This window comes from Mesocricetus auratus, unplaced genomic scaffold (genome assembly GCF_017639785.1).
Source record: "Mesocricetus auratus isolate SY011 unplaced genomic scaffold, BCM_Maur_2.0 Super-Scaffold_6723, whole genome shotgun sequence".
Lineage (NCBI taxonomy): Eukaryota > Metazoa > Chordata > Mammalia > Rodentia > Cricetidae > Mesocricetus > Mesocricetus auratus.
This window is the reverse complement of record NW_024429183.1, coordinates 11,241,276-11,262,986: the sequence shown is the minus strand read 5'-3', so window position 1 is coordinate 11,262,986 and position 21,711 is coordinate 11,241,276. Positions and strand designations below refer to the sequence as shown.

General features: G+C 38.9%; 1 protein-coding gene across 1 annotated transcript in view; it reads left to right on the top strand.

Moving 5' to 3' along the window:
- Positions 1-21,711, top strand: part of Cntnap4 (contactin associated protein family member 4) — a 293,647-nt gene that overhangs the window by 76,100 nt on the left and 195,836 nt on the right. The window contains exon 3 of the mRNA XM_040736562.1: positions 16,708-16,901. Within this exon, the coding sequence (XP_040592496.1) occupies positions 16,708-16,901 (194 nt within the window). The remainder of the gene's footprint in view (positions 1-16,707; positions 16,902-21,711) is intronic.

The window sequence follows — 21,711 nt, the reverse complement described above, 5'->3', positions numbered from 1 at the left end:
AAGGAGATCTTTCTACACTGCCAACTGGCAAAGGATTCGTTTCTTAGTCTCTCCCAATAGCCCTAATTCTCATTCTGTCAGTGTTTACTGTATCCTTTATGACCCTTAAGATCAGCTTCCTCTTACCAGTGTAGCCTCTTTTCTCATCTCAAGCCAATTCCTATGACTTTACAGTCCAACTGTTTGGCACAATTGGAAGTCCCTGAATATGCTGTCATCTTTCTCATTTGCAGAGTTTGTATCTCCTCTTCCTTTGGGAAAGTCACTGTTTTGTCTTATCTTAGTTCATTTCTTTTAGGATCTCAGCATAGATATGACTATCTCTGGAAGTCTTCCCAGATTTTTCAGTGTGGTCTACAGCTTCTTTGTGCTCACCCATAATCTTAATGCTTCCAGTAATCATGAACCCTCTTTTCTCAGGTGAATAGAATCCCTTTCATTTCCAGATGATGTCTTACTGAAATTTATATCCCCAGAGACAGACCAATACACTGAGAAGATGTTTTTCAATGTCATTTTTTGAGAGAATAAGGGCTCCAAGGAAGGAATAAAGAAAAGGAAAAAGATACAATGAAAATAACTTTGGAAGTCACAGTGACACGATTTGGCAACCTCGTGTTATTTTTGAGAAGGAATAATTAGAAACGATTTGAAGATTTTTGTGTGTGTGTGCAAATTACTGGAAGACCAGAGTTATGTGACCATGTGGTTTTGACAAGCGATGGAGTGTCCATTTTTGGAGTTCTGAGTTTAAAATACCTATAGACAGTACAGGAATAGAAGCGGAGAATATATTGCTCTCTGTAATTATGAAAGGGAAAGCAAAGCTAGAAAACACAAGATTCAGACTCCACTATCCACAAAATGTCATTGTAACAAGGTCCTCAAAAATGTGGTTCTCTAAGAATGTAAAAGTAGAGAAAAAAGGAGGTGTTTTAGCTTTTCAGCAAAAGGAAAGAAAAGGAGATTCATGAATGATTATAAATGGTTGGATGGAGGAGAAGAGAAACGGCCTAAGCTATAGTGCCAGTAGGAGATGCAGAAGGAGGTCACTCTGAGCATCAGAAGCTTGTTAGTGACTCTGTCCTGATGAATATTTTCTCTCAGGCCCTCATTTTGCTTTGAAAACATCAGCTCTCCAGAACCAGGAAAATCCTGAACGCCCTGTTGAGACTCCCCTGAAGTGGAATACCCCTGCTGTCAGATGGTCCCTCCCACTTTTATATAAGGGAACATAAAATGCTGGAAAAATTATACTCAGACTTGTATGTGATTCTGCAAAAACCATAGATTGAAAATTTTCACCAGGGCAATTATACAACACAATATTCTTGTGCTCAGTTATGCATCTGTTGAAGGAAAAATTGGTGCCATTAAACGAAAATATAAAGTTCTTGACATTTATGGTTGACTGTTGAGCTTAGCTGGTTCAGGAAATACTGCATTCATATTTCCTACAGCTACAAATTGCAAATGTCTTAAACTAAGAAAGCAAAGTTCTGAATTCTGAAGGTGCATTTGAAACAGCAAACTGACCACTGGTGTTTTAAAATCATCCTTTTGTAACTATGCGTTACACATTTTCAGAAGACATATGTAATAAAAAGCAATAACAACTGCAATATAACGATCTGTTCTGGTAAATGTCCATTTTGTTTATCAAAAGTGTGTGCCTTTTGCAATTACTGTAGCTCTCATCATGGGCATACATGGAGCAGTCCCTGCTACGGCGCTCACATTTTTTTTTCAGTTGCTTCATGTTCCTGTGTGGTAACGGAGTTTGTAGGAAAAAGAGAGGTGTGGATGAGATTCGTAGTATTGCCAGGAGCAATGTGAAATTGGCTAGGCAGAAACACAGCCTTCTTCTTTTGGTCCATCTTTCTGGTCCAGAAAATGTTTGCATTAACTCTCACTCCCAGCTGGAAGCAGTATTTTATTATGACTCAATGGATCAATATACACTGGGAACCAAGAGCTATGATAGGTAGCCTGACAATTGTGTGAAAGGCCTCATTGGTTTGAGTGGAGATGAGGTTGCTTTGTGAAATGTTCTTTTATCAAAAAGGACAATTTAGAATTTTCCGTTGTATATCAGGAATAGAAATAAGACGGGGATAAACTTCTGTCCCTTCTCCATCTTATGCCTGGTCTTCTCCATTGATTACTGCCTGACAAACTTGACTGTGCTTCCTCCAAATGTGGGGTAAGCTTTATCTTAACAAAACCAGGGAAACATCTGCCCTTCTCTAGCACAGACTAACTGATAAGTGGAACGTGATTTTAGGAAGTATTTCTTTTCAGTTTTGGAGATACAAAGGAAGTCCAAAGACAAATTTATAACCACCGCTTAAAATCAAATAGTAGAGGCCACAGAGATGGTTCAGTAGTTAAGAGCACTAGCTGTTCTCCCAGAGGACGCAGTTGGTTCCCAGAATCCACATCAAGCAGTAACTTCATCTCCAACACATCCAACATCCATTTTTGGCCTCCTCAGACACATGGGTTCACCTACCAAATACTCACACAGGTCCACATATGCACAAGTAAAATTTTTTTAAATAATCAGATTAATAGATGAAGGAAAAGCATCTATTCTAGAAAAAATAGCAACATTGGTTACATTTGTTGCATATCTATTCTTCACTTGTTAAATACAGAAAAATACTTAAGATCAAAGATGAAATTTGATCTGTTTTAGTCAATAAGATAAATAAATCAGTTAAAATAATTAAATTATCAAGGACCATTGAAAATATTCAAATGTGTGTGGATCCCAGGCAACACTCATGTTAGTAGAATAATTTTGACATGAACCGCAGAATAGCCATTTTTCCAGTGAATTTTTCATTAAATCATAACCTTGTATATCCCTCTTTTTTTCCCATAGACCAAAAGCCAGATGGAGCTGGCTGGGGTGCAGGAATGTTAGAGGAAGCAGTTCATTGTGTAACAGAAAGGTTTGCATTTGGAAGCATTTCTAGAATTGAATGTGTGCACAGGGAAAATTTTTACCTGCTGGCTTCAAACTCAAATCCTATCTGCATACCACTCTACACACCACTATTAAAGCCTGGGTAGATAGGCAGAGGCATACATACATACGTACGTACATACATACATACATACATACATACATACACACACACATACACACACATAATACATGCATACATACATACAGACAGATAGATAGCTTTGTATAAGAACCACAAATCATTGTGATGCCCAATAAATTCATCTGAAGTGTGAATGTGAATGCATCCATGTTCTGTAAATGGCAAGATGTTTGGTAATTGTAAAGCCGTACTGATTTTGGTTGGCTACATGTGTAAATGGCATTATTCTCCACAGTTTTCACATCCACTGATACTTACAAGATGTACTGTTGACACCTTTTAGAATGTCCATCATTCTTGGAGTGGCTCATAGTACTACTAAAAGTACATAGCTCATTCAGGTCTGAAATCTACTTTGGTATGATTGTCTTCAACTTGTTCCAAACTCTTGAGTCTGATGACTAGGTCAATGGTTGAAAGGTAACACAAAAATCTCACATATTATTCATTGTTCTCAGATGTTGATAGCTGTCATGTTTTAAAGTAGGATTCTATTTGTAATTCTGTCTAGAGACTCCTTACTGTATGCAGGCCCACAACATATTGCTCCAAATCACTACCCTCTACTGGCTAATACAGTTTCTTTCGAGTGTGTGGATCCTATCCATGGGAAACATTAGACATACTAACTTTCTAACATTTCTTTTCCTCCTTCCAAAGTGGTAGTTGATTCATGAAGGGCACTCATGATGCCTTGGTAAGATTAGGTGACGGATACTGGTTGTTATATTAGGAACAACTGTATCTGCTGAACATGATGGGGTTGGTACCCAGAACTGGATATTTGTTGTCATGCACTGCCATTCTAGTAATTTATTTATACTTTGTCTGTTCTGTTGGCAAGAGCCATCTTGTGCTGAGTGGGCTATATGACATTTCTGTGCTACTATTCAGATTCCCTTTTGCTAACGGTTAACACCCGAATACAGTAGTAACCATTGAGCATTGGCCACTACAATGGAGAATGGCTATATATCTCTGAAACAGGCACTCATTCACAACAAGACATTCTTCTTCTTTTAAACTTTAATTGTAAAATGGTTGAGTGCTGGATAATAGAACCCATTGGATAGAACAACAAAAGCTATATTACATTAAAGAAGCCAAGACAGAACAATAATCCTCAATCAAAGAAAAAAGAGTGGGTTGAATTGAGATAGGCAGCCAAGGAGGACTTTACTGAAGAGCATTGCAGTAGAGGTCAAGGGTATTTCAATAAAGGGGATAGACTGAACTCAGTTCCTTTGAAACAATTCCATGGAGGCACAGGGCTGACGTAGTGGAAATGTACCAGAGGACACTGTGTGGGGAGGATGTGGGCCAATGTGATCAGACCATCTGCTTGCTAATTGGAGCCTGAGGAAGTTGGGCTGCTAATCTCCCACAGAGCCTGCAAAACAGGGACCTTGTCTTCATTGCTTTATTTTTAAAGGGGTGTCTCATAGGTCCTTGAGAAATACATTTCTGGATTATAAAAATGGCAAGATGATACCTGACAAGTTACATCTCAAGAGATCAAAACTTTATAATCATGCATTTTAGAAGTTAAAGGCTCTAAGGCAAGGGATGTAAGGATCTGGTATCAGGAGGAAAGAAACTCTAACTGCACACAGGCTGAGGGGGTAGATAGTCATACTGCTTTGACTGGGTATATAACTAATCATTAGCCGTTTTGTCTGCACAGTAACAATGACCACAGTAAGATAATACTTACAAAGGAATAGATTCTGTAACTAAAATATGTACATCCAAGAGTAGATTTATCAAATTCATAAGCCCACATAAATATATCTTAAGACTCAGCACTTTACTAATATATTTAAGCTTTGGTGTCAAATTGAAAGAATATTAACTCATTTCATCAATCAAACACCTGTACCTAGCTTTTCACTTTCTATGCTTGTGATAAACCATGCCCCAAAGTCTAGCACCCAATGCCCATGCTGCTTTTCCAACTGTTGTGCCAAGACAATGTCTGTTGGTTGCAGGAGAGTGACTTCAGTTTGATGACCCAGAAGGAATGGTGTGAAGGCATTTGGCTCATGAAAGCTTATCATTGCAGTCTGGCTGGGAAAGATATAAAATAAATGTTACTTAAACCTCTGAGAAAGCACACTAGCTCCCATCCATGATGTCATTTACTGAAATGATCCGCCTCACTACAATGGATCTAAATGGGAACTTTGAGACAAATATTATAATAGTCTTAGAAACTAATTGTGGGCATATCCTGATCATCATCCGACTTTCTATACATCATGTACTCAAAACCACTTCTCCCAAAACAAGTAATTTAAATAAGTTAAATCTTTGCATGGTAAAAATAAAAACTGATTAAGGCATGGCAACTTTTTTTGTAGCTTTATTGGATTTCTGGAGGAAATTTGGCTGTCCTAAAATGGAAAAAATCAGATATATAAATCAAAACTCCTGAACAGAGAAAGGATATAAATATTTACTTTTCAATCCTCTGAATTATTAAAGATTTCAGAAATGTTTGATCTGGCAAGACAAAAAGAAGGGCTGAAAGTCAGCCTGCCAATTTGCTGTGAGGCAAAATTGATAGATAACAAAGAACTCAAACCTAGGAGAACTTAGTGAAGTATTATTAATTTAGGGCCCTGCTGGGGAGATGAAGTGAGAAAGCATCTCATTTTCATTGTATCCAGAACTCAAACAAACAAAACTATAGATACATCTGTGAAATGTGGTTTGCAGCAGCTAAACTGGGTAACTGTGAGTTAGCTGATTGGTGGGCTGTGAGACTGACCCTTCAGCCAAATGTCTAGATTTTCAATTTGGGTGCACCACTGAAAAGAATTCTGTGGCTTTGTTTAATTCAGGCCCGACTCATATGAGCTCAAACACTCAGGCCTATATGCCTACAATTTTAGTTCATTCCATCATTTAGAAATATAGTCATAAGTCCTATCATGCTTTGGTCAACAGTGGCATGCATGTTGGTGGCTATTTCATATAGCCTGGGTGGGTCGTAGACAGTGTATGATCCTGATTTTGTAGGTCCAGTCAATAGTGTTTGCCTAGTGGTGAAATCACCTGATGACAGTTCTCAGTGCATATCCCTGCAATTAACCAGTATTTGTATTTATTTAGAACCTATTCTGTGTCATGCAGTGCGCTAAGAATCTGAGTTCTGTCAGTGAACACCCAGGTGAAAATTCCCTGTCTAGTGGAGCTTGTGATCAAATGGGACAAGACAGAGAATAAACACAACACAGAGATAAGAGAATCATATACTCTGTTGAGAGATGACAATTTCCCTCAAAAATGAAGAAATGTGGGCCAGGGTATGACGAATAGCTGCAGGATTTCTGAGTGGCATAATTTTTTAAAAGAGGAAGTCAGAAGATGTAAGCCTTTGAGAGGGCGTGAGCTTTGAGCAGTTCTGAAGAGAGAAAAGATGTTCGCCTGGGGTATCCCTGTGAAGAGAATGTTTAACAGAGCTCAGGAGATGGGAACTGATGAGCAGTTCATTCAAGGAACAGCAGGAAGACCACTGTTAGCAGAGAGGGGAGAGCTGGAGTCTCAGTCTGTGCTCTGCTGATGTAACACAATACTGCAAACCAGGTACTTTGCAAAGAAAGGTGTTGTGTTAATTTGCTAGTCTGGTGGGCAGGAAATCTGAGAGTTTGAATTGCCATCTTTTTTTGGCGTCTGATGCAGATCTTCAGGCATCATAGTAAGGTAACAGATAAGCACACAGTGAGGCTGAGTCAGTGAATCAATGTAGTGTGTGTGTGTGTGTGTGTGTGTGTGTGCTCCTGTGGTATGTGTGATGTCATGAGTGTCCCACTCCTGTGGCTTCCACCTTATCCTAAAGACCTCCATAAGACTTCATCTCCAAAAATAAATTTGGTGATTATTTTTCCAGCATATGAACTTGAAGTAGACACATCCAAACTCCACCAGTTGGGAAGAAAGTAAGGATGGATGGGAGGGGACTTTTAGGGTTCACTTCTGCAATAGCTAAGTAAATAAAATACATGAAGTATCCCGTAAGTGATCCCAAAGGTGACAATCTCCATAATCTCAAGTGGTAGGACAACTGAAGTCTGGCCATTGGATTTGAGCATTGGATTTAGTTGGATGACTGGGAGGAAATGCCTGACTACAACTGGTGTAAGATCAGATGAGATAAGAAAAGTTGGAAGTGATATGGACAGCTCTTCAGAAGGGTGTTAATATAAATGACAGAAAATAAAGATGAATAAAATGGGGTCAAGTGATGCATCTTCTTTTCCTTTAAAAAGGAGATAACTGCAGCATGTTGATGTAACAGTGTACTGCACCAAAGGGAATAATCCATTCTAGAGAACCAGGGCAATGATGGACCAGTAGTTAGGTGGAGGGAGGGAAGGAAGGAGGAGTGAGTGGGAGAGGGAGCAAGAGAGAGGGCTAGTGAGAGAGAAAGAGAGCGACAAAGAGAGAGGAAAAGGAGGTAGAGGTGTAGGAGAAGGAGGGGGAGGGGGAAGAGGATGGGGGAGTTTAGGAATGAGCCCCACAAAGCTATCCACCCATAAGGGTGAAGATAGAGAAATTTAGGACAGATGAAGATAAAAGGAAGTGAAAGAGAAATTAAGCTCTCTTTCTTCTTCTCATCTGGAAGCCTGCCATGCTTTCAGTCATCTCATCTTGTATGTGAATAAATATATTATATTCCATATTGCGTTGACCTCCTTTGTCAGGGGAGGGAAGGAAGGAGAGAGGGAGGAAGGGGGGAAGAAGAGGAAAAGGAGGCAGCATTGGAGGGGGAGGAGGAAGAGAGAGGAGGGGGAAGGGAAGAGGAGGGGGAAGAAGAGAAAGAGTAAGGGGAGGAGGAAGAGGAGAAAGAAGATGTAGAGGAGGCTGCAGCAGCGGTACTGAGTAGTTTCTGTTAAAGTAGAGGGTAATGCATGCCTACAAAATGAAAACTCCAATGAGCAGAGCCAGAGTTGCTGGTCACATTAAAACTTGCCCTTGCATTCTCTCTTTGCCCCTACATCCCTGTTGGCATCACTTGGTTAGGCTTCCTATAAACGTTTTCTATGCCTTGGGATCCCCTCTTCTCACCAACAGAGAAATATATTTTTATCTGTCCCTTTAACATCCTATCATTGCTTCATTGGCTTGGCCCAGGGCCATCTGCCCACTCCAGAAACAGTCTGAAGCCAGAGTAGGAGTAGACAATGCCAACTTGACGTCAGGAATGACCACAAGAAAAGACCAGCAGCAATCCACACTTTATCAGCAAAGTGTTATTTTCTTCCTGCAAAAAGAACGACTTTGCCATGAAAAGGCTTTAAATGGTGCTCCCTGGACAACACACACCATTTAATGGAACCAGACAAATAGTAGCACCATGCTCTTTCCATTCTGTACAGTTTTTGTAATTTAATGTCAAGTTCAGAATGAACTAGGCAAATGGGGACTCTTGGGGGAAATATAGGTAAGATCCCACTTGGAAAAAAAATAAGTAATTATCTTTGAAGGTAACATTCCTGCGACACTTTTAATTAAGCCAATTATTTTCTAGAAATTTAGGTGTCCTAATGGTGGCTAGCAGTGCCACTCAACTGTGGGCACTTGTGAATTGTGTCCTTCAATGTCTGTGTCCTGCATTCTCATCCCATGAGGAAGAAGATGGACTCATCCTCTCTGTGGTTTCTACTTGAATTAATTTGGCATGTCACCTCCCCTGATAAGCACAGGAAGTGACTATCATGCCATCTTTAATCTGAGTAAGGAATTAAACATATTCTCACCTCTATTTTAGTACTCTAACCAAGAGTATATCTTTCCTTTCACTTTCCTGAAATCTAAGATGTTCTTCCCAGCCCAGCACTAAATGCTGATAACTGGATATTGGGCATATAAGACTTAAATGAAACTCAGCTAGTCAGGCTACTTACAATTAATTAACACTGAATATATTATTTTAACATATTATTAGGACAAAAATATCACTGTGAGGTTAAAATAGTTTTAAAAATAAAACTTTTTAATTTTAATTAAAAAGTAAGTTTTAATCCCTCAAAAATATATTGCATAATACTGGGAAATTTTATTATCTTTTGTAATATTTTCCAAGTTTTATTTGAATAAATGTGAAAATATAGTTCACTAGGTAATTTTGATAATGAACTATCACATAGTTGCAAATTCTGTATATGCAAACTCAGTTTTTGAGCTTATAGGACATACACTGGGTACATTTTAGTTACTTGTCTGTCATTATAACTCATAGGTACACATGCTTCAGAGGTAGGTCCTATGAGAATATAAAGTGGTAGGTAACAGATCAGAGAGATGATGTGTTGTACAATCATTTGGTAATTAGTTTAAAGTATCTTCTTTATTTATTCTTTCAGAATTTTACACAATGCATTTTGATCATATTTAGCCCTCTGACAACTCTTCTAATATTCATTGTCCCCTTTCCTAACCAATCTACCTAACATTATATTTTCTTTCTTTTTGTAACCATCAAGTACAGTTTGTGCTGCTAATATACTCTTGGATGTGGGGCCATCCATTTGAGCATGGAGGACCTACTTGGTGCTACATCTTTGAAGAAAACTGACTCTTCTCTGAATAGTTATCAGTTTCCATAGCTCTTTGTCTAGGGATGCGATTCCACACCCACCTTTGCCTTCCATGTTAGAGTTTTGTCTGGTTTGACCATGTGCAGGCCACGGACAGATCTTGTGCATTCTGTCACAGACACTGTGAGTTCATATGTGCAATGTCCCTGTTTGGTCCGGAAGATGCAGTTTCATTCAACCAACTTCTAATGCTTAATTACTATAGACTAGTGTACCTTTCAAGTATTATTAAAGAAACTTCTTTTTACAGTAGATGGCAATTATCACAGAAACCATCAACTGCTCCAAGTGTAGAGAATAGAGACTTTGGAGTGTTTAACACTAAATGCAAAGTCTATATCTTATCTTTTCTTTCCAACACAGCAAGGATCATAGCACAAAAGGGGTTAGAAAGACTATAAGAGCAATAAACAGGGAATGCCAACCAACTGTTTTATTATAGATAATACTATTTATTTATTTATTAAAATTTCTTGAAATCTTCATACTTACATTCAATGTATCTTAATCACACACATTACTCTAATCCTCCTCTTCCAGTTATTTTTGGTCCACTAACACCTCCCTTCCCTTAAAACTACAAGTCCTATTAGTGCTGCCCTTTTGGACATGAATGCAAGACTGTCCACTAGGGTATAGGGAAAATACAAATGGCTATGCTTCAAAAGAAAAGTGACTCCCCCACCCCACACTGGATGGTTTGTGTGTCATCAGAGAGGAAGGAGCCTCAGTTGAGGAAATGCCTCCATGAGATCCAGCTGTAAGGCATTTTCTCAATTAGTGATCAATGGGAGAGGGCCCATGGTGAGTGGTGCCATCCCTGTGCTGGTAGTCCTAGGTTCTATAAAAGCAGGCTGAGTAAGCTAGTAAGCAGCATCCTTCACAACTTCTACATCAGCTCCTGCCTCCAAGTTCCTCCCCTGTTTCTAAGTTCTTGTCCTGAATTCCTTCAATAATGAAGAGCAATAGAGAAGTGTAAGTCAAATAAACACTTTTCACCTCCAACTTGTTTTTTGGTCTTAATTTCTGGTCATAGCAGTAAAAACCCTAACTAAGACACACCACAAGCAGCCATCCATTGCCAATCCATTGCCTCATTGCCTCAGGTTGATGTGGGATACCACAAAATTGGACGTGTAAACCCCTCCCCAAGCCTTGCTAGAATTTTTAACTTGTTTGTTCTTGTGAAGGTCTTGTGCAGAGAATCACAGTTGCCATGAGTTTGAATGAGCAACAGCCATATCATGTTCAGAATACAGCATTTTACAACATTTACCCCCATCTTACAATTCTTGCATTATTTCTTCCCCATTTTCCAGAGTTTCTTGAGCATTGGGAGTGGGGGTTCATATAGATGTCCTGTCTACAGCTGAGCCCATATAGTAGCTTATTCTCAGCACTTAGAACAGTTATGACTGTCTGTCTTAACTACTACCCACTGCAAAAAAGAAGGCCAAGATTGAGAGCAAACTGCCCTCTACATATTTATGTTTATACCCATAGATTTGTGAGGTCAGTAAACACTTTTAAAGCTCAGGTTTACGGTGACGACAACTCTTTGCTTGGAGTCAATAGCAATAATAATAGTTTCACAACCCAGAAAGTTACAGCCAGCATATACTGTCACAATTTCTGAATGTGGGGAAATCAATAGACACTTCACATGCTTTAAAAAATTGAATTCTCATGGCAATACTATAATATTTAAGGATTCTATTAAGGGGGGCTGACCTAAAAATATGAGTTTCCAAGCTGTAACATGAAGAGTTCATAAATGTTTCTAGGAGCTGCAGAGATGGCCCAGTGATTAAGAGTGCTTTCTGTTCTTGCAGAAGACCCAGATGTGGGTCCAGTGCCCACATCTGGTGGCTCCCAACTGCCTGTAACACCATTTCTAGGGTATCTGATGACAATTTTTTGATCCCCATGGTCAAAAATACATATGTGATATACAGACATACACTCAGGCACACATATATACATAAATAATAAGTAAATATTTTAAAAAAGAAATGAAAGATAAATGCTTCTATTTAAAGCATATATGGAATTTTATTATGCTAAATCTCAGAATCAGGCCTAAGGGTGGAGAAACAAGTGGATGAGGTTTGGGAAGGAAGCCTGTGATGGGGAGAGAGAGTGAAATGGACTGACAGTACTCTTGAATGGACAGGTTTACTATCAGTAACCATAGAATAGAAGGATTTAGGAAGAGATGGTCTTCAGTTTCATAGGTATTGGCTTACTGTGATGTTGAATATATTAGCATATTAAAAGCACATTAAGGACAAATAACACTTGACTAGCAGCTGAAAGGTTTAGTTAATAAACAAAATAAAGAATTCATTATAGTGTTTTATTTATAGTAATTCACAGTTTTCAATTTGCTGGAGTTACAAAAAGTAGCTGTGCTGATGGTCCATCTCCAGGAGGCTAGATAAATGAGCAATGACCAGAGGGCTGGTGCAGTGTGACCCTCAGCTATGATGCCATTTGTATCTCATGCCGCCACTGTCCCTTCCTGCCATCAAAGGCTGCCAAGATCAGCTAATGATGGATCCATTTCTATCTTATGTTTCTCCTTTGCTGCTCCACATTTTTCTTAAAGTTTTAACAAGCACATTCCATCATGTACCACTGCAGAGCCTCGTAGCTTAAAACCCAACGGGAATCTTCCCATCCCCTGTGACTGACTTATCCTACCGAAATTACTTGGTAAAGCCTGGGAGCATCAGAGTTTCCATTACTTTATCAGTGTACCTTGTTAATGAGATAGCTTAATTTGCATACCAGTAGTACCTTTTCACCACAGGTAAGAAATTGAAATGTTCAAGGTCAATTAACTGCCAATGTTTCAAGTCGGCTTGTGGGGCTGTAACTGTGAGTGATGCTGGGAAGGGGGAGCGGTCATTCAGGGGTTCCTCTCACTCCTGATGAGAATTGATGATCCAATTTTCATCCACTCGGATCACACTGACACTTTTTCCTTGCTGTGCATCTCTCGCACTTGCTTTTTAAATACAGGATAATAAGGATGTCCTGGAATGCTGCAGAAGTACTGTGATATTCCTGATTTTAAAAACTCCCAACATAATCTCATTACCAATTTCAGATCATTAAAATTAACTAGAAAGAATAAGAAGCAAAATCATCAGCATTTTCTTGGAGGTACAAGCTAATAGAGATAAAATTCTGCATGCAGAACTTCCAAACTAAGATGGCAGCTGCCGTAGGCATCCCTCTTTCCCAAGTTTCCACTGTGAGAAATGATAAAAGTCCAGAAAGATTTGTAATTACAGCAATGGAAGGACCCCAGATGCTTGTCTAAATCCAGCCCTACAATGTCTTTCAGCTTCCAAGCTTTTGATAGGCCCTGAGTAGGAAAAGAGATTGGATAGGGCAGTAGATGGAAATGCTCACTAATTCACTCTTCCCATCATGCAACGGTATTTTAAAAATATGGTCTGTTATAAGCCATATAATAGGGATGGAAGTTGTTGCTGCAGTCTGATAGCTAAGGATTTCTGATCTTCGTTCCCACAGGTTTCCTGGGAACTCTAGATTCTTACTGTCGTATGTGACAATGAGGGGTAGCCATATGTCTCTGTTTACAGCACTTGCCTCCTCACTGGATCCCAGGGAATACACTGTGGAGAAAGTGCTGGATATAAAAATAATGTGAGCAGTTCCCACAGAGGGTTCTAGGACCCACTGAGATGGCTGTGGCAGAATAATTCTGGAGAGTGTGTGCTGTAGGTCTTCCAAGAACAATTCCTGTGTAGATGAGAGACCATGAGAGTAGGAGCACCTCCTGTGGGCAGCAGATGACAGTGCCAGACATATAGCACTGTGCTAGCCCAATTTCAACACAGCCCATGTCTACCCTACCAGCTCTCTTGCTTAAGTATGAACAGCATTCTACTCTAATCTAAACATGGTTGCTTGGATTAGTGACCAAGCTAACTCCACTCCCAGGTCACATTTATAAAATGTCAGCTAATTAATTGTGTGTGTGTATGCACAGGCACCAAACACACACGTGCATTTGCATGGTGCGGTATGCATGTGCCATAGTATATATGTGGAGGTCAGAAGACAACTTAGCCTTGGTCCTCACCTTCCACCTTGCTTGAGACAAGGTCTCATGTTTAGGGCTACATGTACCAGGGTAGCTGGCTTGGAAAGCTTCTAACCATTCTTTTGTCTGTACCTTTAAAATACTGGAATCATAGAACTGGGCTAACATTCCTGTCCTGTTTTGTGTGAGAAGTGTTTTAACTAGTGAGCCACATCCCCAGCCCCCAAGTCACATGTCTTCTTTAAGAGTAAGCACAGAAAAAAATTAAAAAATAAAACCACACCAACAAAAAAATTACATGCAGTATAAATATCTTGGGTCTTTAAAAGGATGACAGTGAACTTCCAGTTTATAGAGTAGAATACCATTCTACATAGTGGTTTTTCAAAATAAAAGGAAAGAAAAGAATGAGTTGTGGGAAAGTATCTATTGTTTTTACATATTAAAAGTATCTTTTAATTAATTATATATGTGTGTCTGTGTGTGTGGGTTTGTGAACATGGGTGCAGGGCCTAGAGAGGCCAAAAGGTGGCATCATATCCCCTGGAGCTAGAACTACACCATAGGTTGGTGTTGATATTTAAATGCGTCATTTGCTGAGCCATCTTTCCAATCCCCAAATTAACTACTCTATAGGCAGTGTAGTGTAGTAAATATTGGGCATCACACCCTAAGGCAAGTGAGAATTATTAAGATATCACCAATAGGGAACGTTGCTATAATTCCTTTAAATACCATCTTGGGTTCCTTTTGAAGCCTTGATAAATGACCAATCAGTTTGCCTAGAGCAACTGTTTATGTTTATGCCTCAGTCAGTTCTGTTATTGGGTTCCAGCTATCTGGGTCAGCATGCATCAGCCCTACTTACAAGGAAACCTGGCACCATGTGGCTATAAACAGCCCCCACAGCCCACAATTTCTTCTAGATAATTAATTAAAGTTCATCAATTCACTGGAAGTCTACAAAACTTAGTTAACCTCATCCCAGCAGTCACACGTAAAACCTATCTTATAGCTCTAGTTTGTTATGATGTCCTAGGGTGGCACTATTCCATGAGCCCTGTAGCCTTCTCTTGTTTGGACTTGTAAGTAAAGTAAGAACCAAGTCTTCTGCCTCTCAGAGTGCCACTGTGTCCTACTGTCAACAAAATCTTTATGTCTTCCAAAACTATCACTCGCGAGGTGTGTCCCTTCATGTGTCATAATGGCATGTACACCACACATAAAAGTGACAGTTTTGGAGTGTTTCTTTGAGCTATGCTTATAGTCAAAGTTTTAAAAATATTTAATAAATATAAAAATAATGCTTGAATCAAACAAATGTGAATTGATGGTTATCTGTGCTTAAAATTTCAGATCTTATTACCAAAGGCTTGTGGTGGCTGCAAAGGAATGAGATGAAAATCTAGGTGATTAGTGTTGTTTGGGATGTTATGCAACAGATAACATATATCTTTCATTTTACTTTATTTGTATGGCTATGTTATGCTTGCACGCATGTCTGTGCACTACTTGCACTACAGGTTATGGCTTGTAGAGGCCAGAAGAGGGCGTTGGGTCCATTAGATCTAGAGTTACAGATAGTCGTGAGCTACCATGTGGGTACTAGGAATGAACCTGGATTCTGTGGAAGAGCAGCCAATTCTCTTAACAGTGAGGCATCTCTCCAGCTCCTGGATATTGTAGGCCAGAATGTGCCAGCTCTATTCTGTGACTCCTTTTGAAAAATACTTGTGTGTGTGTGTGTGTGTGTGTGTGTGTGTGTGTGTGTGTGTGTTACATATTCAGAGTCAGCACTTCAAGAACTGGAATAATTCCCAAGTTGTATTGAAGAGGAAAAATAAAACATCTTAATAAAAGGGACATGAGCACTGCTGTAACATTTTGATACATCTTGAAGAAAACAATGGGCAACACCTTTTGCTCCAGCCATACTCTCATTGTGTATGCATCTCACTCTCATTGTTCCATCCCAAGTGCTTAGAGGCAGCTTGTTTGTGATGTTTCAATATGCGAATGCCCTCCCAAATACACATACTCTTCCTCTCCAGTCCTGGCAGTGGAAGGCTGGTAAACTGTCTCAGTGCAGAATGGGTGGGTCCTCGTAGAGTTTACCAGTCTCTGTGATTGACATACTCCTGCCATGGTTAGGGTTAGGGTTAGGGTTAGTGTTAGGGTTAGGGTTAGGGTTAGTGTTAAGGTTAAGGTTAGGGTTAGGGTTAGGGTTAGGGTTAAGGTTAGGGTTAGGGTTAGGGTTAGTGCAAAGATGGTGAAAGTGAAAATGTAGCCATCTTCCCTTATGTGATTGCAAACCCAATCCATTCTCCCACTGCATAGAACACTCCATCTTTTCTTATGTTATGGTTTCCTGCACAGTGTCTTACTATTAATCTTTTTGGCCGTTGTGTTTCAAGCATGCTTTTCAATGTCTGCCTATCTCATGAGACTATAACACCTTGGCCATCTTTGTTATCCATCGATTAACAATGTACTGAGACATAACTAAACTCAGTTTGTCAGCTCTGCCAACACCAAAACTTTCTCCTTCATATTTTTCTCTGTGGGCAGAGACAGATCAAAGACCACACACCATTACCCAGTCATCCCTGTGGGCAGTCAGCACTCTGGCACAAAATGTTGGCATGACCTTCTGCACAAAACATTTAAAAATATTCAATGAGACATCCTAATTTCTCTCCAGTGCTGGGAAACTTCTAATGCCTCTAAATAAATACAACCAACACAGGTCTAGCTTTGGCAACTACATTTCTGCTTTCCTATGTTTTCATATAATTACAAGACCTTCCTTATCTTGGAAATCTTTCTGAGTTGCATACAGTCTACCAGTATTTACACTCCATTCGTGGAATTTTAATGTGTTCTTTCCCAATTTTCTTCTATTTTGCAAAAGGAGCTGGTGGCTGGTCTCCACTTGTGTCCAACAAATACCAGTGGCTGCAGATTGACCTTGGAGAGAGGATGGAGGTCACATCTGTGGCCACCCAAGGTGGATATGGGAGCTCCAATTGGGTGACCAGCTATCTCCTGATGTTCAGTGACAGCGGAAGGAACTGGAAGCAATACCGACAAGAAGACAGCATCTGGGTATGTTTTCTTACTAAAATATATGGGCTCTGGTGTGTGTGCTGGGAGTAGAAGCACAGTAACACTGAATCTTGTTAATCAGTCTTTTTTTTATAAAGCAGCCACAGGACCTTCAGGGTGACTCTGAATCCATTTCTCAAGGGCAAATATTCATGACTAATTTATGAAAATACTAAGAGTAAATTCCACAGAAGGTGAAAAAGTCCTATCAGGTCATTAAACAGTGTGAAAACTCAAGAAGTAAGGCTTATATAAAAATGTTTATAAGATGACATGGTGCTTTTACACTGTAACTGAAGCCATTCAAAAGTATTCATTTCATTTGGTCTGAGGACTGAGATTTTTGGATCTTTCTCTCTTTAAGATGAAGGATAATATATGGAACCATGTTTGAAGTTGTAGAGTTATGTATATATGTGCATATGCATATGATATGTGTATGTATGATATATAAAATCACATATATCAAATACATACACACATGCCATTAATAAGTGTGTACAATGCTGTGTTCTGCCGGCTCTCTAAGACAGAAATTAGGAAAGTAGCAGGTTGTGATAAAGCGGGTGATGCTTTTTGCAGTGGCTGCATATACCTTGATAGAGGAAGCTAAAGGAAGTTTGCTAGTTGATGAAGAGAGATAAATACTTTGTCAGTGTAGAAATCATGTTTTGGCTCTTATGTGAGCCATGTACAACATACTGCAATCAAAAACTGGTCTCTCTGCTCCGGCTGAGGTGCTGGAATTGAAGAAAATGAGTAACTTAATGAAGCATCTTTAGCATATGGATAATTTGGAAGCCAATTTGGGTACATGATGATAATTTTCTTTGACCTGTCAGTTGCCGCTCTTTTCAAACTTCTTGGAATCAGTTACACATTATTAACTCATCGAAGAAATGGACAGTGATTTGCTTACCTTTGTATCTGTAAAGCTCCTGGTGGCCATTAGATGTGTGTTTATTGATGAAAATTGAATTGAGAAGTGACCATAGTCTTTTCTGTAGAGAAACAATAGGCTGGAAACAGTTGCCTGTGAGCATTCCTTTTTAAAAATTATTGTCATTATTAAACCTGCTTTAAAATCCAACGCAAGTTGAAGCTGTGTGTAAGAGTGGGAAACAAAATCCCACACAACTGGCTATTATGGTTCAGTTAATTCCATGGGAGGCATTCAAATGAAGGCCAAAATGAATAGTAATAATGAACCAATAACACCAAAGCTTAATGAGGTATTTACTTAAACTAGGTGTTTGGATTATCTTTTACTCTTTTTCTCAATTAAGCATTGGATTTTAAACTAAGTAAGTAGTGGTTATTGCCTGCTAGTATTTAACTGCTCTAATTAAAATGTATTGTTCAGGCATGGTTTTTATATTGTGGACAATATGTGTTTCTGTTTATTAGACATGGAAAAGTGAAATGTAGGCATCTCTATTTCCTTGTTTAGTACTGTTAAAGGGAGGTATTTAGGGTGAAATGGCAACAAATGTGACATCTAAACCATGGAAGGACAAACAGCATCTATCACTAAACTGATACGGCATCACTTGTCTCTAGACCATGTTGCAATCTGTTGGCTTTTTTAGGCTCCCCATCTTGAGTATGAATCGTCTGTCAGTAAAGACTGTGCCTTTCAGTCTTACCTGAACACCCTCAAAGCCCAACAGTGCCTGGAATGCTGCAGACAAAGACTGAATTAATGAATGAATATATGAATGTGGAAAACATTTTGTAATATGTTCTCATTACTCCAAGTAATATAATAGTGATTCCCTCCTGCCCCATCAGCTCTTACTTTGAACATATCTATCACTTGTCAATCATTGATCTATAACCTACCTATCATCTATTCATCTGTCTGTCTGTCTATCTATCTATCTTCATCTATTCATCTATCTATCCATCCATCATCTATCTGTCCATCTCTCTATCTTTCTATCCATCTATCATCTGTCTCTAGTATCCACCTATCTCAATCTATATTTAATATCAATACTTATTTATAGTTACATACTTGCATTTGTATATTTAAATCTCGCTTTTCTGGTCATGGGCAGGCTGCCAAGTTATTTTCCTTTATGATTATTTTGCTGTTCTTCTAAGCACTCTAATGGAGCCTCATCTGAGGTCCTATAGTTGCCAAAGCAAAGAAAGTGAAGCTGCTTTATGCCCTGGCTTTTAACATTTCCACTTGGAAGAACACAAACTACTACAACTTAAAGTTTGTAAGTAGAAGAACAATCTTGAATGTATATACACAGTAAGGAACTTAACCTTTTGCTGTTTTACAAATGCACATTTCCTAAGTCGAGTTTTGAGGTTTTCCTTCAGTTTTTCTAGCTATTATGGAGTGTATACCAATTATACAAAAGTTCCAATTTCTTTTAATGGCTTTACAGTCTGTCTAGGATGATACAAATAAATCTGTGAGAGAAAGTTAACAAACACATAAGGCATTATACAAGTATGTGATAGGAAGAGGAAGAAAGGCAAGTGTTATTGGCTTAGAAAAGATACAATAAAACAGACCAATAAAACCTTCTAACACAGCGTGAATCACCAAAGTGAGAATTCCTCACTTCTCACAGTTGACCTCACTTCAGTCTGTAGAAAAAACAATGCTTTATCTACACATGAAAGAATTAACAAAATGCTGTCTGCTTCTTATGTCATTTAGAAGAATTAGAAAATATTTTATTATCTATAAAGGTGATTAGTAAAAGTGTAAACTTGATAGGCATATGATACTTTAAAAACACATGAAAACGTTTCTTCAGAATAAAATTTATGGTCTAATGCCTATCAAATGTAATTTCTCTAAATTGCTTGGCTGGATGGTGCATAAATATTTTATGAAAATTTAGAAAATATGGGCCACTAAAATTGTTCCCTTAAATGGAGGACAAAATAAAATCTCTCAGCATTTTCAGGATGCAAAGATTCTTTTCAGCTAGTGTATTGCAAGTGAAAAAAAGTAGATGCAAAAGGTATAATTTTAACTCATTTAAGGACAATTATGGAAGTATGAAACCAACATCTTAGAAATTTTCTGTAAGGCAATGTGTACAAAAACCTACAGCCAAATTCTGCTAGGTGATTTTCTCTCTCTCTCTATGTATTTAGCTATGTATGTATGTATGTATGTATGTATGTATGTATGTATGTATGCATGTATGTATATACTATCTATGTGTTTATCTAGATAAGCACCCAAGATTCTCCTGTTAGCTACAACGTCAAGGAATGGGTGGGACCAGCCTTCTAAATGGTTTAAATAAACATAATTGTTACAAGAGTTGTTTTTAAAAAGTTATTTTTTTCTATTTAAAAAAGCTGTGTGTATGTTTATGAGTCTGTATGTGTATATTTACACATGCATACAGTGCCCACAGAGGCCAGAAGAAGGTGACAGATCCTCTGGAGCTTGACTTAGAGACAACTGTAGGTCACCTGACTGCTGAGATCTGAACTTGGGTCTTCTGGAAAAGCAGTTTGTACTCTCAACTGCTGAGCCATCTCTCTATTCCCTAAAAATTCTCTCTCTCTCTCTCTCTCTCTCTCTCTCTCTCTATCTATCTATCTCTCTCTCTCTCTCTGTCACACACTCACACACACACACATACGCATGCACACACAATTTGTTTGTATGTATGTATGCATTCATGGGTTTATGTGTACCACATGCATGCCAGAGCTCATGGAGGGTGTCAGATCCCTTGGAACTGTAGTTGCAGGTGGTTATGAGCTGCCATGTGATGCTGGTAATTGAACTTAGCCCTCTGTAAGAGCATCCAGTGCTCTTAACTATGGAGTCATTTCTCCATAACACAAATGTTTAAGTCCTCAGGTTGAATGAAGGAAACTATGGGGACATCTTGGACATTTTTTGAAGCTCTTTTGAGACCCATCAACTAGAAAGTCTTCTAGTGGAGCTTCTTTTTGGAGAAATGGAGTGACCAGTGACCACCAATAACTAGCTCATACTGAGATCAAATATGAGATCTTAGCACTGTTAGCACAATGCTCTAACCAACTGGACTAACTGACCAGGACAAGAAGAGCAGCTCCCATGACCACGGATGCTTTTGTGGACTTGAAAAATATTTTTATTTCTTTCTCCCTTCATGCCTCCTCCCCTTCTCTTCCTTCCTTCCTTCTTTGTTTCCTTTTTTATGGTTTTCGGAGACCATGTTTCCTGGGTGTCCTGGAACTCACTTTGTAGAACAGAGTGGCTTTGAACTCAGAAATCCTCCTGCCTCTGCTTCTTGAGTGCTGGGATTAAAGGTGTGTGCCACCATGTCCAGCTCAAAAATGTTTTCAAATAAAATATTTTTAATATTTCTCTTCCTTCCTTCTTCCTTCCTTCCTTCCTTCTTTCCTCCCTCCCTCCCTCCCCACTACTTTCTTCTCTTTCTTCTTTTTGCTAAAATGGCCTCGTTATGTAGCTCTGATTGGTCTGGAACTCAATAGGTAAGTGAGGTTAGTCCTTGGCTTACAGGATCTGCTTGCCTCTGCCTCCCAAGTGATTAAAACTTTGAATCACCCACCCATGTCTATCATACTGTAAAATTAGCATATCTTTAATTCTTGTTCTTATTTTTTATATTTATACTTATTTTTCTTATATATATGTATGCACATCTATGTAAATGTATGCACATGAATGAGGGTGCCCCTGGGAGTCAGAAGAGGACATCAAATCTCCTAGAGAAGTAGTTATGGATAGTTGTGATCTGCCAGATGTGGGTGCTCGGGGGCCAGTCTCTGGTTTCTCGGCAACAACAGTGAATGTTTTCAAGAGCTGAGC